Source organism: Geospiza fortis, unplaced genomic scaffold (genome assembly GCF_000277835.1).
Source record: "Geospiza fortis unplaced genomic scaffold, GeoFor_1.0 scaffold333, whole genome shotgun sequence".
NCBI classification, from domain to species: domain Eukaryota; kingdom Metazoa; phylum Chordata; class Aves; order Passeriformes; family Thraupidae; genus Geospiza; species Geospiza fortis.
This window is the reverse complement of record NW_005054347.1, coordinates 2,082,991-2,097,727: the sequence shown is the minus strand read 5'-3', so window position 1 is coordinate 2,097,727 and position 14,737 is coordinate 2,082,991. Positions and strand designations below refer to the sequence as shown.

The 14,737-nt window shown below is 48.6% G+C and overlaps 1 protein-coding gene across 13 annotated transcripts in view; it reads right to left on the bottom strand.

Annotated features, from left to right (window-relative positions):
• PTPRF (protein tyrosine phosphatase receptor type F) overlaps positions 1–14,737 on the bottom strand; it is a 286,072-nt gene that overhangs the window by 53,643 nt on the left and 217,692 nt on the right. For 5 of the 13 annotated variants that reach the window (XM_031058681.1, XM_031058684.1, XM_031058683.1 and 2 more), the window contains 3 exons: positions 9,502–9,807; positions 6,475–6,668; positions 272–298 (listed from right to left, as the gene is read on the bottom strand). In XM_031058681.1, the coding sequence (XP_030914541.1) occupies positions 272–298; positions 6,475–6,668; positions 9,502–9,807 (527 nt within the window). The remainder of the gene's footprint in view (positions 1–271; positions 299–6,474; positions 6,669–9,501; positions 9,808–14,737) is intronic. The other 8 variants (XM_031058686.1, XM_031058687.1, XM_031058688.1 and 5 more) reach the window with 3 other exon arrangements.

Below are 14,737 nucleotides of genomic sequence, written 5' to 3'. Positions count from 1 at the left end.
CTGAGTTGATCACTTGAACCTGCCCAAAACTACACTGCAACAAGCTGAAAATACAGATTATAGGAAATGTCAATTGCGTTTTTGCATTTAGGAGCAATCTAAATGCCAATTCTTTCTGGATTTGCTGCTTGTGGAAGGTTTCACAATGTAACTCTCCAGCCTCATTAAGGGAGTGAAAGGAATGTTTTGACAGTACTGTGTCTACAAAATTCACAAATCGATTTACCAAACCCCTCTCTTCCAACCTGGAATACACACAAGTGGTACTTACATGGTCGACGGAGTCCTCAGCTCTCCACTGACGAGGGAGAAAGGAAGGAGGAGAGAAAAATGGAGACACAGAATTTTAAGGGGCAACGTGTAGGAAAGGGATGACAATGACGACAACAGCAGGGGTTAGCAGAACTGGGTTGGGGGAATTACAACACTTATACACAGAGGGTCACTTGACACAGGCTGTGCCAAGGGAAGAAATGGCATAGAGCAATTTTTGACATGCTGCTAGCCTGAGCAATGAGTCTGAGATCATTCACACAAACAGACAAAGAGCTTCCTTCTCACTCGGGTGGAGAATCCCCCCTTACTTTTTGTACTTTGCAGTACCTTCCCCTTCTGGCTTTGTTTGCATTTTTCTGCCTCTTCCACGAGCAGAAGCAAGAAGGGACAGGTTGTACCAACTAGGCTCTGAGGATGACTGCTGCCTCACAAGTCACTCTCAACAGTTCTGTTGCCTAATCTCCAGTTTCTGTTCTAGTGATCCTCCAGTCACCATCTCTTGTTGAGAACCAAAGACTTCAACACACAAAACAGAGGCACTCTCTTCAGAGAAGCACCAATATAGCATTTCTAGAGCTTCTTTTTCCTGTATCACTTGCAAAATGCTCTGGGGACTTCAGAAAACCAAAAAGCGCCATCTGTCATCAACAGTGCAAGAGAAGCTGAGATCTCACACAGAGCTTCACACTAAGCTGCTCCTCTCCAACAGTGGTGTGTGGCTTGGAGAGAGGTTCAAGCTTGTGCATGTACTGAGGAAACAGCTTCTCACTCCCAATTACACAACACCAAATGGCAAACACTCATTTGGCAATAGCAGCCCTGCAGGGAAAGCTTCTACACAAACTAATCTCCACCAAAAGCTCACATGGATTCCTGGCCATACAGGCTCAATACAGGCTCTGAACTCTTTTGGCTGGATTTGGGCTTGTAGGGCATCAAAGCTGCGTTGGGGTGGTGAGACAGCAGAGCCTGGCTGCTGGCACGCATGCCCACAGCAGCCTTCTTTGTGGCTGGTGTTCCAAAGAAGGCTTGCAGAGATCAACCAGAACTCTCTCAGCCAAGGTGATGTGTTACAGCTCACGTTACTAAATCTGCCTGGGGGAAGCACCGGCCCATAGGTTCAAGCACAGAGATGAAAGTGAAGATAGGTATTATTGCCCCTGATTCACAGTGTGAGACCTAGCAAACCTTGCTTCTGAGCCTGACCTGCCAGCTGTGAAACTGCTCAGATACCAACTTCCTCAGGACCCTGGGAAGCTCAGCGAACACTGCTGAAGTGTTTGGGAAGCTGCAAGTGTAACACAAGCACTAAACGGCATCAAAGATACAAGTTGCCTTTTGAACTCAGGCTATTTGAGGTGGCTTTCCAAGGCTGCAGCCTATCACAGTGGCATAGTACTCACCTCAGCAGTAAAATACATGGCATACTTTCAAAATATTTGCTATTTTATTCTCTAAATTCAGAGCAAAAAAGGTGTTGGAGAAATGTTTCTCTAAGATTTTATTATAGTTCACTTACTAGATGCCATGAGACTGCAGTACAATTATTCCCTAAACCACCCTAACGGTAAATTTCAGCAAAGAGATCAAGTTTCCCCTACATACTTTTGATAAAGCCAAGACCCTCACTAAGTATTGTGGTTACTAAAGGCTCTCTTTCCACACACACCTCGGTACCATTTCCACGGCTGCACACTTAGCCGAACCCAAGCCATTGCTGTTTATGCCCCACCCATGCTGGCCTGCCCGCACCACGGTCAGCAGCCACACACTCCTCCCTGCTGATCTAAAAGCTGGCACAAGTCCTGCCACAGGAAGGATCCCAGGCCTGGCACCCACTTCTCCTACAAAAGCACGTCCCTGGTGGGTGGAAGCCACGTGGCTGGGAACACCCAGCCTGCCTCCATGTAGCTACAGGAGCAGAATGTGACACCTCACTGCAAGGAACAACAGAGCAGAGCTGGGCTCAGGAGGCCTCGCACACCATAGCAGGGAATTTATCATGCCCTAGGATTTTAAACTGAGTGTTTAACGTTCAAACTCTGTTTGCTCTAATGTTTCAGTGGACTTTAATCTTGCATTAGATCAGAGTGCAAAGAAATGCCTTGAGATCTGTGCTGGAGTAACAACTGTGAAAAGCCAGGCCTGCATAAATACCTTGGTAGAAATTCAGTTTCATTACGGAAATTTAATCTACAGATCAAAACATTTCCTTCCTTAAACTAGCTCAATTGCTTCTTAACTGTTTAAGGTTGGTCAGTAAGACAAATTGATCTGAAAAGCCCAGGAGCAGTCATAAAAAGAACTGAGAGAGGGCTGTGTGCATGAGGCAGGATGGCTCTGGGAAGTGCTAAAGCTAACAGTGTGTATTTATGGCAGCTGCAATGCTTTAATGTTTCATTTTACACTTCAACACAGCACAGTCATGTCTCACCAGGGAACGGCTGTTTTCCCTGACCAAGGCTCTTGCAAAAGACAGATTCAAGCCCTCAACAGTCCCAGCTATGGGAAGCCAATATTGGTTTTCCTGCAGATCCTTCTCCTCTCTTCTTCAGTGACTGTGGTGCAACAGTGGAACTCCAGACATAAACTCAGTTACTTGGTCAATGAGATGCAGAGGGGTCTGAGGGTACCAGGACTTCATCTCGGTCCTTCACTGAAGTGCCTCTTGGAAGATGCCTTGCAGTTTTGTTCCACTTAGGAAGCAGAGAACATCCCAGCCCCATGCCAGACTCCCACCTAGACAAGTACCCATGTATGAGATGTTCCAAGTACATTCAGAGAAAGATCCTTGACTATCACACCACGGAAGAGGGAGGCTGTAAATTCCTGTGTTGTGCCTGGGGTAGGTACTGCCCAGGGAGAATTGAAGTCTGCTTTCTCCTTTGATCTCAATCCAATAGCTTGAAGTGATTGCCATTTCTTCTTCCTGCTCTTCTGGAGCAAGCTGGTGGGATGTGCACTGAGTTTGCATGCTGGTTGGTGAAGTGGTGCCTGCAGAGACCACACCACCCCCCTGTGAGCCTGCAGCCCTTCTTGTGGGCAGCACATGCCTCTCCTGTGCCATGACTCTGTTTGCACAGCAGGAGGAGAAGGTGGCAGGAAACTCCACATAGCCTGACCTCCGTGTAGCCAGCTGTCCCCAGCCAGTCCTGCAAAGTTATTTGGGCAGGCTGGATCTGCAGGGAGGGTGGGGTTAAAGCTCACTGCCCCTCCTAACATCCAGCAGCTGCCCACAGATTGGAGATCAAGGAAATGAGGTGGGTCCCTGTCTGCCCCTGTCAAGCTTAATGCTTGTGTCCCCTGGCCCTGCTATCCCTTGCTCCTCAGAGCTGGTGAGGACTTGAAGTAGTGGTGGAATGCAGCTCTGGGCTCCTTTCAAAAGCCCTCTCTTGGTGCTTTATGCAAGAGCCAGGGCACAGAGATGAATCTTCTGCCACCACCCACCTTGGGACCTGGCTGAGCCGTGACAGGCACGGCCCAGGCAAGAGGTGCTGCAGGTACCTGATCCAGCTCTGCAGCTGCACAACCCTGGCTGCTCCTCCACAGGGTAGGGTCACATTTGCTTGTCCATCAGGCTGTCAGTAGGAGGTGAGAGCTCAGACTGGAAGGCACACAGAATCCTGACAGAGGTAATCAGTCACAGGCACAGCCACAGAGGGGAGGGAGAGGCCTCAGCTCCATCACAGGACCTTCTTAATAACTGATTACCCTGCCGAGGCAGGAGGCTGTAAAATAAAATGTGATCTCTCCAGCACCAGGGCCCCCACGTCTCTCCTGATGTTTCAGTCCTTTCCGCTCAAACTGTTTTGAAAGCTCTGAATCCATTTTATCTGCATAGCTAACATCTCCGTTCCCTCGCCTTTTGCCTTTCATCTTCGTTTACTCTCTTTCCATTTCTCATCTTCAATAAGGAAAAATCATGAGTCAGCTTTAGTATCAGTGTCTTCACACTGTCTGCAGGCAGCAGATTATGTGGTACATACCTACTCAAATCAGCAGACAGCCTGGCTAGGCAGGAGGAGGGGCTCTGCCTACCTGTGCAGAGATTTTCTTCTCTGACCCCAAGATTTTCAATCCATTTAATTCTCTCCCTGTGCACTGGTATAAAATGTTTGTGAGTGTTTATGAGTACTGAACTGTGGCCATCTTCATCCTATGACTTTCAGGGGCAGGTTTTCCAGTGTATCTTTTTGTTTTCTTTCATAGAAAATGACTCTTCCAGGACCACTCGTTAAAGTTTCATCTGGCTGCTCGCAAAGACACGCACTGCTGTACTGAAAGATGGCAGCTCTTACAGGGTTCTTCAGCATCTGGAGCAGATGTATTTCATCACAAGCACAGGTCATGCCTGGCTTCTCACTCTTTTGGGAAATAGAGATCTCTTCTGCCAAGTCAGTGAAACCTCTTCCCTGCAGGGTCGTCGTTAGTTTATCCCAGGAGTGACATGACTCTTTCAGAGTAGATGCTTCTCTGCAACTATCATTTTCACTTCCAAAAATTACAGAGGATGAGTTCACCACCATACACAGCAGGAAAAAATATCACAGAAATCAAGAACTTTCCCACATAAATTCACCAAATATGGAAGACTGACAAATGGCCTGAGAGGCCAGGAAACTTCTAGGAACTTGCCTCCTTCAGGCACACACTGAAACTAATGCAAAATCCAGCACTCCTTCAAGAGTTTCTGGCTCTGGCATCCTCATTCTGCACATCAGCATGGGATTTCTCTCTCTGAAATGTATGAGTAAGGAATGAAAGAAGAACTGCCTGGGCAAGCATAAAATATTTGAAAACACCAAGAAGAAAAACAGTGCCAACTTCACCCACCTACACTTGGGACCAACCCATTAACTCCAAACTCCAGCTGAACAACACAGCCTCAATTTTTCTAACAACACAGAAGATTATGTCCTCCTGGCATAAGTAAAGGGCAGTAAGCAGCTTCTCTAGCTATTACAACAAAGCAACATCTGAAACATAAACAGAGACGTGCTCCAGACAACACTGCAAGGACCCTCAAAGTATTTTCTCTCTTTAAAGTTTTCCCCTTCCACATTATTACTGAGTTTTATCCTTTGGAATATGAATGGGGACTAAAGCTGCCTCTGTGCACTGCACTCCCCACTGACAAAGCATAAATGATTCACAGCTGCATTCAGGAGACAGATCAATTAATCGTTGCAGCTCTCCAGTATTTATACTGGGCATCATTCAAGCAAGCCAGCTCTGAATCGATTCCTCGTTGCTTCCAACAGCAGCAGATCCTGTTCTTCATTTATACAATTATCTTAGTTGAGACCAGCGTGAGTCATCCAGGATGAAGGACCCCTGCTCCAAGGAAGAGTTGTATTTCATTGCACACAGGGCACCAAAAACTTCCCTGGACCTTGGCAAAGAGGCAACTATGCATTCCTGGGCTGTGCAGAGTGCACAGCTGTGCCTGAAGCTGTGTCAGGGAAGGGGCTGCAGCTCCCAGACAGTGAGGTATCCACAAGATGGCCTAAATATGAACAGATTGCTGTGTGGGGATTGCAGAGACAAAGTAATTTACAGGGCATGTGGGCTTCTACCTAATTTTTTTCTTCCTCCCCAGCCCTTCCCAGACTAGGTTAGCTTCTCCTACAGTTTTGTTTCAAGAAGCAATGCAACACCAAGTCCCTGCCCTGTAAAAAGGAGGGAGGGGAAGCTTTGCTGAGCCAGGAGTACTGTTCTGCCTGGCATGCTGTGCCCATGCAGGGATGCAGAGCTACCCCTGTGCCCTACAAGCAGGCAGCACCCGGGTAGATGCTATCAAGAAAGACACTTTGCCCTGAACATAATCAGCATCACAAAAGAAACAGACTCAAGGCTTATTTAAAACTTTCTGACCGTTTGTAAGTGGACTGGCAAAGCACAGTTCTCTCCAGCTGGAGTCTGCACGGGATGTGGCAGGCAGAGGTACATATCAGAGGAGGGGTAAGAGAGAAACATCATCCAATAAGTCACCTTTTCTACAGTAATCCTTCCCTGATTAAACTTTTTACCCATGTTTAAGCCATAGTTTAAGGATAAACTGCTTGCCCTGCTCAGGGAGACTGAGTCCCACACTCTGGAGCTGCAACACGAGGCCAAGAAATACTTGGACCCAGCCAGCCTGCCCTCTGCAGAGAGGGAAGGTGCCATGCCCACCATCTGGTGGTCCCCACGCTGTACCTGTGCTTCTGACAGCATGACATCCTTGATCACTGGCTGCCCTCGGGGCTCGTTGTTTTCCAGCTTCACATAGGTAACCTGATAGCCGCGGATCTGCCCGTGCTGCTTGTTGGAGATGGGCAGCTTCCAGCTCACGCGGATGGCAGTCGAGTTCACAGACTCCACCTCCACCTTTCGCGGTGGGGCGCTGGGCACTGCAACACACACGGGAGAACAGTTAGCAGGCACCACACAACCACTGCCACCACCTCTCACTCCCTTGCTACCTTCCCCCCACCTCCCTGCCAGGACGGCCCCACTGGTACAAGCTTCCTGTACCTGCCCAGGACATCTCACTGCAGTCCTTCAGCAAGACCACATCCCTGACCCCTTCCCTTTTGCTACTCTCAGTAAGAAACAGCATAATTGTGATATGCAGGAGCACCCTAATGGAAGTCATTGTGCTGAATCAGACCCAAGGTCCGTCTCTCCCTCTCATCTCCAGCAGTAGGGGAGCAAGGAAGAATACAAGAACACAGCAGAATATAAAGAATATGGTGACTCCCTGCAGCTCAGGATGCCCTGGGGCACAGGCAGAGGTTTTAAAGCCTTCTCGGCATCTTGCCTGACACAGCACCTCCTCTCAGACCCATCTGAAGGGAAGGCCAACAGCCCCACGTACATGACTGGGTGCTTTGCCTCTTCTGCAGGGAGCCTTGGTACCTACAGTGAGACTTTAATGAGGGGGAAAAGCACCATCCTAAAACAATAACCCAGAGCTCAGAGACAGCAGTCACTGAACTCAGCCAGATAAAGGGGCCTGTGGGGATTGTGACAGCTCTGGGGACTGTATTTCATGCACGGCTAGCTGAATGCTTTTTGATAATAAAATGAAAAATTACACTGCCCAGAAAATATCAATTTTCTTGCAAGGTGAGGCCCGTTTAAAAATGTATTTATACCCTATTTACCATTTGGAAAAATTACCTCCTTATTATATTTCGCTCTTGCATTGACTGTGACAAAAATGTCAATTCTAAAAAATTAGCTTCTCAGTTGCTCCTGGAAAGCTCCTTCTGGCTGAAGCAGCTGGGAGTAGAGGCGTTCACTCTCTGTGGAGGATACTGATCCTACCCAAGTGCCCAGTACCAAGTGAAGGACCTGGGCTCCATCCTATCGCCTCATCTGCAGCACCCTTTTCACCTTCCACTGCCCTGGGAAAATCTGGAGGTTTGGAACCTCACACGCCCCAATTCTCAACACAGCAAGAAATCAGTATCAGATAATTAGGGATGGATACCTGACAAGCAGATGTAATGAGTATTGCTATTTCAACCAACTAAATGGGAAGAAACAGCTACCCAGCAGGTAAGCACAGTTTTTAAGCTGCAGGGCAATTCATTATTTTTCCCCAGATGTCCTTCTAATCGTAGATAATTTAATAAAATACAGAAAGGAGGAACAGAGCATTTTAGCACCAAGAGGCCAACTAAAGGTGTGGGAATGGTGGGGGCTGTGCTTGAACAGTTACCCCCTTCTGCCTGGAGCAGCCTGTGCTGTAATCCACAATTCACTTAGAGCAGTGACCTTGCACAAGCCACAGGGCTCTCCTGCCCTGGCGAGACACCTGCCCACACACACAGCTGGGAGTCCAAGTGGAAAACAAGATCCTCCCTGAGAGCCAGACAGAAGCTGTGTGTCAAGCTCTGCTGGCACAGGAAGGCGGGAGGCCTCGGCAGGACACGATATGGGGATGTTGCAGGGACACTAAAAGATGTGAATATGAGCAGACCACAGTGTTTTGAGGAACTCGGTCCTGCCCCACTATGGGAAGTATGTGCTGCATCTGAGGTCCAAACAGGGAAAGTTCAATTTGTTTTCAGATCACAGTTTAGGATTTCTCATCACTTCATCATGGGTATCTACTGAGCATCAGCATGTCAGAAGAATATAAAATCACTCCTGACAGCTAAGCTGGAATGTCCAACCACGGTGCCCAAAAACTAACTGAGAGAGCTTGTTGCGACATTTCTGGGGTAACAGCTTCCCCTGGGCTACAATTCTGCTGAATGAGAACTGAAGCAAACAATACAGGCAGCAGGACACACACAGATGTGTTTGCCAGCCCAGGAATGCAGTCAGCAAGCATTCCCAGACGCCACTTTCAGAGCCATGGAGACATGGCGGACAGTGGCAGCCCATTTAGGGAAACTGTAACATGTCTGGTTTCAATTTCCTACACTGATTGGGTAATGCAGAGATCATGCTTTCTTTGCCTGGATGCTCCATCTCTTTCTTCTCCCATTAAATCTGCAGCTTTCCTGGGTCAGCATGAAGCCATGGGAGCTCCTACTGTTACCCTGAGCTCTGGCACTTTCAAAGGAAATGGCTTAAATCATGATGACATAACTGACAGCCCTGCTAATACAAAGCAATTTCTTTTTAAAGCTGTCGTATCCAGTAAAGTGCTCTGTACGTGTGGTATTCTGACTCTCGAGTGGAAGAGAAGCTTTATATAAGCTGTGGCTTGCCTGGAAGCTGGAGCAGGAAGCAGCTTTCCTGCAGTATCTACAACTTTCAAATGGATTGCTTTCCTCCTCTTTAGTTTGCTGGATTTCAGGTCAACAAGTAAACTTTAAGTCCTGATCTCATAAGAGAAGCCTTTGGCTGGGAGAGCTCATTCTACCTTCAATAAAATCAAATCCACCACCACCTACTATAAACCACAATAGAAAGCAGAGCAATGCCTCCCTGCATTAACAGGAAGCACTGCTATCACAAATAGGACCCTGAAGGACCACAATGAGATATCTGACACAACCTGGAGGCAGAACAAGGGCCAGCAAAGCAATTCCCCAACCCCAACTCCAGGGCAACTGTTGAGATCTGCTCCCTGGAGCATTGCTCCTGATACCCTCTGGTCCTGCTTGAAAGCCGCTCCTAGGTCAATGTCCCTGCTCCTCCCTTTCCACCCCTTTCCAGCAACCCATTTAGGAGAGTGCTGGTTAACCCTTGGCAGCAGCTGAAGGAGCTTTCAGCAGCACCTACCATCCTCGTCAGTGCGCACGTGCACGGGGATGCTCTCCGGTCCTGGCCCCACATCGGTGTGAGCCCTTACCCACACCTTGTATTCTGTCCATTTCTCCAGGTCCTTGATCTCCCAGCTGGAATGCTCCCGTCCAATGCCATCCACCACATGCTTGGTGTTGTCATCTCCTTCCACTGCCTGGTAGGCAATGGAGTACTGGGTGATGAGCCCATTGCGGCTCTGGGCGGGCGGTGGCACCCAACTTACCCGGATGGTGGTGGAGCTGGTGCTTACACACTCGACTTCTTGGGGTGGGGCGGAGGGGGCTGGGGATAAATAAATGAAGTGGGGAGATGAAGGGAAATGAATGGAAGGACAAACCAAAATGCACAGGGAACTTTTACCCAGCCAACGGAGCGCTGAACATACATGTGGACAAGTGCCTGCCATCCTCACAGATCATCAAAGATGGCACTAGGGGGACAATTTTTATTTGAAGGCCAGATGAGCAGTGTGGAGATGGAAGTGCTGTTCTGCATCAGAGAACACCTCTTCCCAAAGCAGTTCTGGACACCCACTTTACCAAACACAACAAATGGCAGTAAGGAAAGCGAGGCATGTGGAGGGTGCAAGAGAGAGACTGGGAGGGAGAAGAAAGATGCTTTCAGTGAAGATCTGAAGCAGATGGAAACCAGAAAAGTAGGAAGCTGCAGAAGGCAAGAGTGGCAGAAGGGAAGCTCACACACCAGATTGTAGGAAGGCTTGTGAAAACTCACTCCTAGACAAGCGGAGGAAACAAAAGTGGATAAGGAAAGCAGGTGACTGAGGTTGGAGTTTGTCCTGGTAGGGTTTAAAATCTTGACCATCAGCTGTATCTGCATCCTAACCAGGTGGGGCCAGGCACCATGCAGGAACAGGAGATAATGTGGCTGTGCTGCTTTGCACATGTCCCTGGAATCTGGGACTGACTGCTTCATGCCTGCCACACTGATTACCTGCCTCAGTAAACTCCTGACCGATGGATGTACAGTGCAAAGTAAGCAGGTCTTGCCCCATCCCAGGCAAAAAAGCACCTGCAGTTTGCATTAACTTCTAAGCCCTGGCAATGTTATCTGTCCACAGGAGGAGGAATGGGATCCAGGCAACAGCTGCTTCTCATTGGGATCATTGGGAGAGAAGTGTCTCCACACAGCACACTGGGGAAGAGCAGCGAAACAAATCTGGGTAGAAGAAGAGAGATGATCTGCACAAAGCAAAGCATCTTTAGAACATCTGCCTGGTTCATTCCCTTCTCCAGCCTCGCAGAACTGCTGCCTGGTTGCACCAGGGCTCTGGCAGCAGCTCTGGGAGCCCTCTCACAGCAGCATCAGCCCCCTGTCATTTGGCCTCACTGCCCTGGGATGCCTGCACAGAAGGCAAGAGTGCAAATCTGGAGAAGGAAAGGAGCCCACATAGTCCAGGAAGTAACAAGGGAGATGGCTCCATCCCTGGGTGCTCATCCAGAAGGAAACAGCCCTAAGCAGAGGGGGCAGGCCATCATCACAAAAAAAAAAAAATGCACACTGTTGCTCTAAGTCTGGAAAGCTGTGTGGCCAAGCAATAACAGAGTAAAAAGTATCTTGCTTTGCCATGGCAGGTGAAGGTGAAAGGCAGCTTCCATTCTTCACTGCACCCAGAAACACAGAAATGCCTGAAAAAAGACTGCTGCCCTTCCCCATGCTTCAGTCCTTGCAGCCACCAATGCAGCAGAGCCAGCCTTGCAGGGGCACAGGAACAACCCTGCCTGCTCACAGGTGAACACAACCTACATCACTCCACATGGCAGCAAGGACCTCAGGCAATTCAAGCACTCAGCAATGCTGCCTTAGCTTTGCTGGGCACAGGTGGGCAGTGGCAGAAGATCTGGGAGAGCAGAGGGCAGCAGGACCTTCCAATGCCACCAGTGACCTCTGCTTGCTGGGAACAAGGCCCACTGGCTTGCAGAAACAGCTGCAGAGTGCATGTAACTTTTAATGTCCACACTGTGCTCAGAGAGCAGGGAACGTTCCTGATGTTTGGGTTCAGATGCCTGAAGAGATGAAAGATGGAGGAGAGTAGACAGTGATGGAGTTGCAGGAGATGATGCCCGAGCAGTCAGGCTGCTGCTATGGGACCTACACTGGAGGAAAGAGAAGTCAAAGCAATGCTTCCACCAATGTGTGGAAGCAAACAGTTGCCTAAGTGAGGGAGGCAGCACAGGATCAGCCCTGCCATCTGGTATAGTGAAAAGGGAGCAGGGGTAGAACGTGAATCCTCACACTCTTTTGCTTAATCAGCAGAGAAGTGGCAGGGAAGAGAGTAGGAAGATATAGCACCAAAGCAACACCTACAATGGAGGGCATAATATAGACAAAGTGCCTGGTGGCATTCCTCAGACAGGACAGGTGAGGACACAAGGGGCTCGGCAAACCTTTCTTTTGCCACTGTCTGCCCTTCACAGAAGAGATGTGCTTTGACAGAACCTCCACAGCTTCCCTTGGCATGCAGCAGTGAGCTCATTCTCCACAGGTAGCTTTGGATGGCAGTGTGGGTAAGTCAAAAGTTGGCTGTTGGCTGGGTAAGAGTCACACATATGATGTGCAAGTCAAAAACTCAGATTAACACTTAAAGAAAGCAAAATAAAACTTGATAACATGAGCAGGATCAACTTAAAATGCACAAGGAGTTGAAGTGTCCCTCCTGGGGCCAGCAAAGAGCAGACTGGGTGGCCAGCATGCACCCACACATGCAGATGTACCTACACACACTGTGCAAACCTCTGCTGCCTCCAGGCTACTCACGACAGCCTCCCCCGACGGCCCATAGCAACTCCGTGCACCATCCAACCCACCTGCTCCTCAGGCTAGGGAAAAGGCAGACTTAGGACCCACCTTAGTATTTCAAGGGAGAACAGCATTTTAATGCCAAGGCCTAATGGGCACAGAGCTGATGCTTCTCTCTTGCATCATTCCTCTTGCCTGAGGCACTGCAGACTCCTGGAAAACTCCCCCGTGCTCTTCAGGCCCTCCAAGCAGCACTGCTTGTACTGTTTGCAGCAGCTAAGTGAGCAGCTTAGCAGGAAAGACAACCTAGAAAGCAGCTGCCTGCTCAGGAGATGAGGTCTCAGCTGCACTGCTGAAGGGTTCAAAAGGGCATTGACTCCCTCTGGCCTTTCCACACAAGCATGGCCACTACTCCTGAGCATGGATGCCACAAGAAAAGCAAGACCAGCATCCTTCTCCAGCCCATTAGTGAGTCATTACTGATCATGGGCCTCCTACCTGTCCCATGACTGGTTTGTCAGGGACAGGAATAGAGACTGAAGAGAGGCTTTTTGGAAAGCAGGAATCTGACTGCTCCTGCATTTTGTGTCCCACCTGAACGTGTCAAGCTCCATGATCTAACTGCCTTTCTCAGGGCAACCAGATGGAAAAATGCAGGGAGGAGACCAATTTGAAGCTAGGAGCTGTAGTGTTTCTAGATTAGTAAATTCTAAGACCAAAGGGGACCAACTGAACCATCTAATACAAGGTGTTGCTAAGTAAAGACTAAAGGATTTCTGCCTGGAAGTTTTGTACTGTGCACACAACTTCTGCCAAGGTAAAGCACAGCTTTCTGAAAGACCTACTTGATTTTGAGTCCCCCAGTACTCAAGACTCCACCCTGCATTGGGACTGTTCAGACAGTGGTTTGTCACCCTCACTGAATAGCTCAGCAACTGCCAATGGCTTCTGTCATAGAATAGAGCGCCATCAGAAATCTTTTTAAGTAGGGGCCTGTAAACCAAGACCCAGGTCACTTCTTGGGTCAGTCTAAGGATTCTTAGGTCCTTCAGTGTGAGCAGGGCTTTGCTGGTCAAACCAAGGTTCTCCTGTGGCTAAATGCCAAATCTCTTCCAGCCTATGCACATTTCTCTGACTAAACAGAAGCCAGAACCAGTCAGCTACTGCACCACGGGCCAGTGAAGTGGCAACCTTAAAACCAGACTGGTGCGAGATGCCTTGTGAGCAGACAATAGGTAGAGTAGGTCATGATAAGATGTCTGTCTTGATGAGTCCATGAAACAAACGTTTCTCTTACTTGGACTGTTGTGAGACTCTGAAGGACTCATTTATGCATGGAGCTGTCTCTGATTAAGTGTGTTCAAGGATAAGAGCATCCACTGATGGAATTAATTCACATGGCAGGAGAATTACTTCAACCTTTGCTATCAATACAAAAGCTATCTGAAACAGGTATACAAATCCCCATATTCAGAATTTGCTCTCAGTGTTCAAATATTTATAACCACATGATCTGAACCTTTCTCCATTTTCATACCTGCCTATTGTGCAGCTCTAAGACATCATTAGCTCAATTAACGAGGTGGAGGAATGCCTGGGACTGGTATGTTAATGAAGCTGAGTTTTCCTCAAAGAGAAGGTCATTCTAAAAGTGAGCAGAGCTGCTCTTCCCTGCCAGAGCTCCCTTTCTAATGGCCATCTCACACTCCTGGTTGCTGTGCATGCTGCTGCCCTCCCTGCAGGGAAGGCTGGCTGCCTGTGCCAACTGCTCACTCCACAGAGCAGTAAATCCCAGACAGACGGTGCTAACAGAAATGTCTTTTTTCCCCCTTTTAATGCCCTTTGCATAATGGCAAGCCCAAAAATCATTAGTGAAAACGAGCTTATCGCAGGGCCCTTTGATAGCCCTAATCTGCTTATGCGCAGCACTTTGAGCTGCCAATCAGAGCAGTGCAAACTCCCGCTCTGTGATCACACAGGGCAGAGCCAGGATGAAAGTGATACTGCCTGGGTCACCTCATTATTGAGCCTCTCTATTAACTCAACTGCAGCTTGCTCTGGTTTCCCCTAGCACTGCAGTCCCAGAAGCAGCAGCCCCACTTGCTCACACAACCCTGGCAAACGGCCACTTCTCCAAAATGACTCTTCCAGCTGCCTGACAGCCACAGACACACCTGGCCTCACAGGATGCCTCACCTTGCAATCAACTGTATGGGCCAGGGATGGACTCCTGTGTAAGCAAAGCAGCTGGAATGGGGAGTGAAGGGATGAAAACCCAATGGTTTGGAGACAGTCACATTTAGAGCCAAATACCCATATGCTGCCTGTCCAGACAGCTTGCCTGCATGGGAGTAAATTCAGAGAGATGCACAAACCCACTCAAATCAATCTCTCCAAAGCAATTTCCCAGCCTGTTTTACTCCTCCATCAGTTTTTATGAATCTACCCTTAGGGA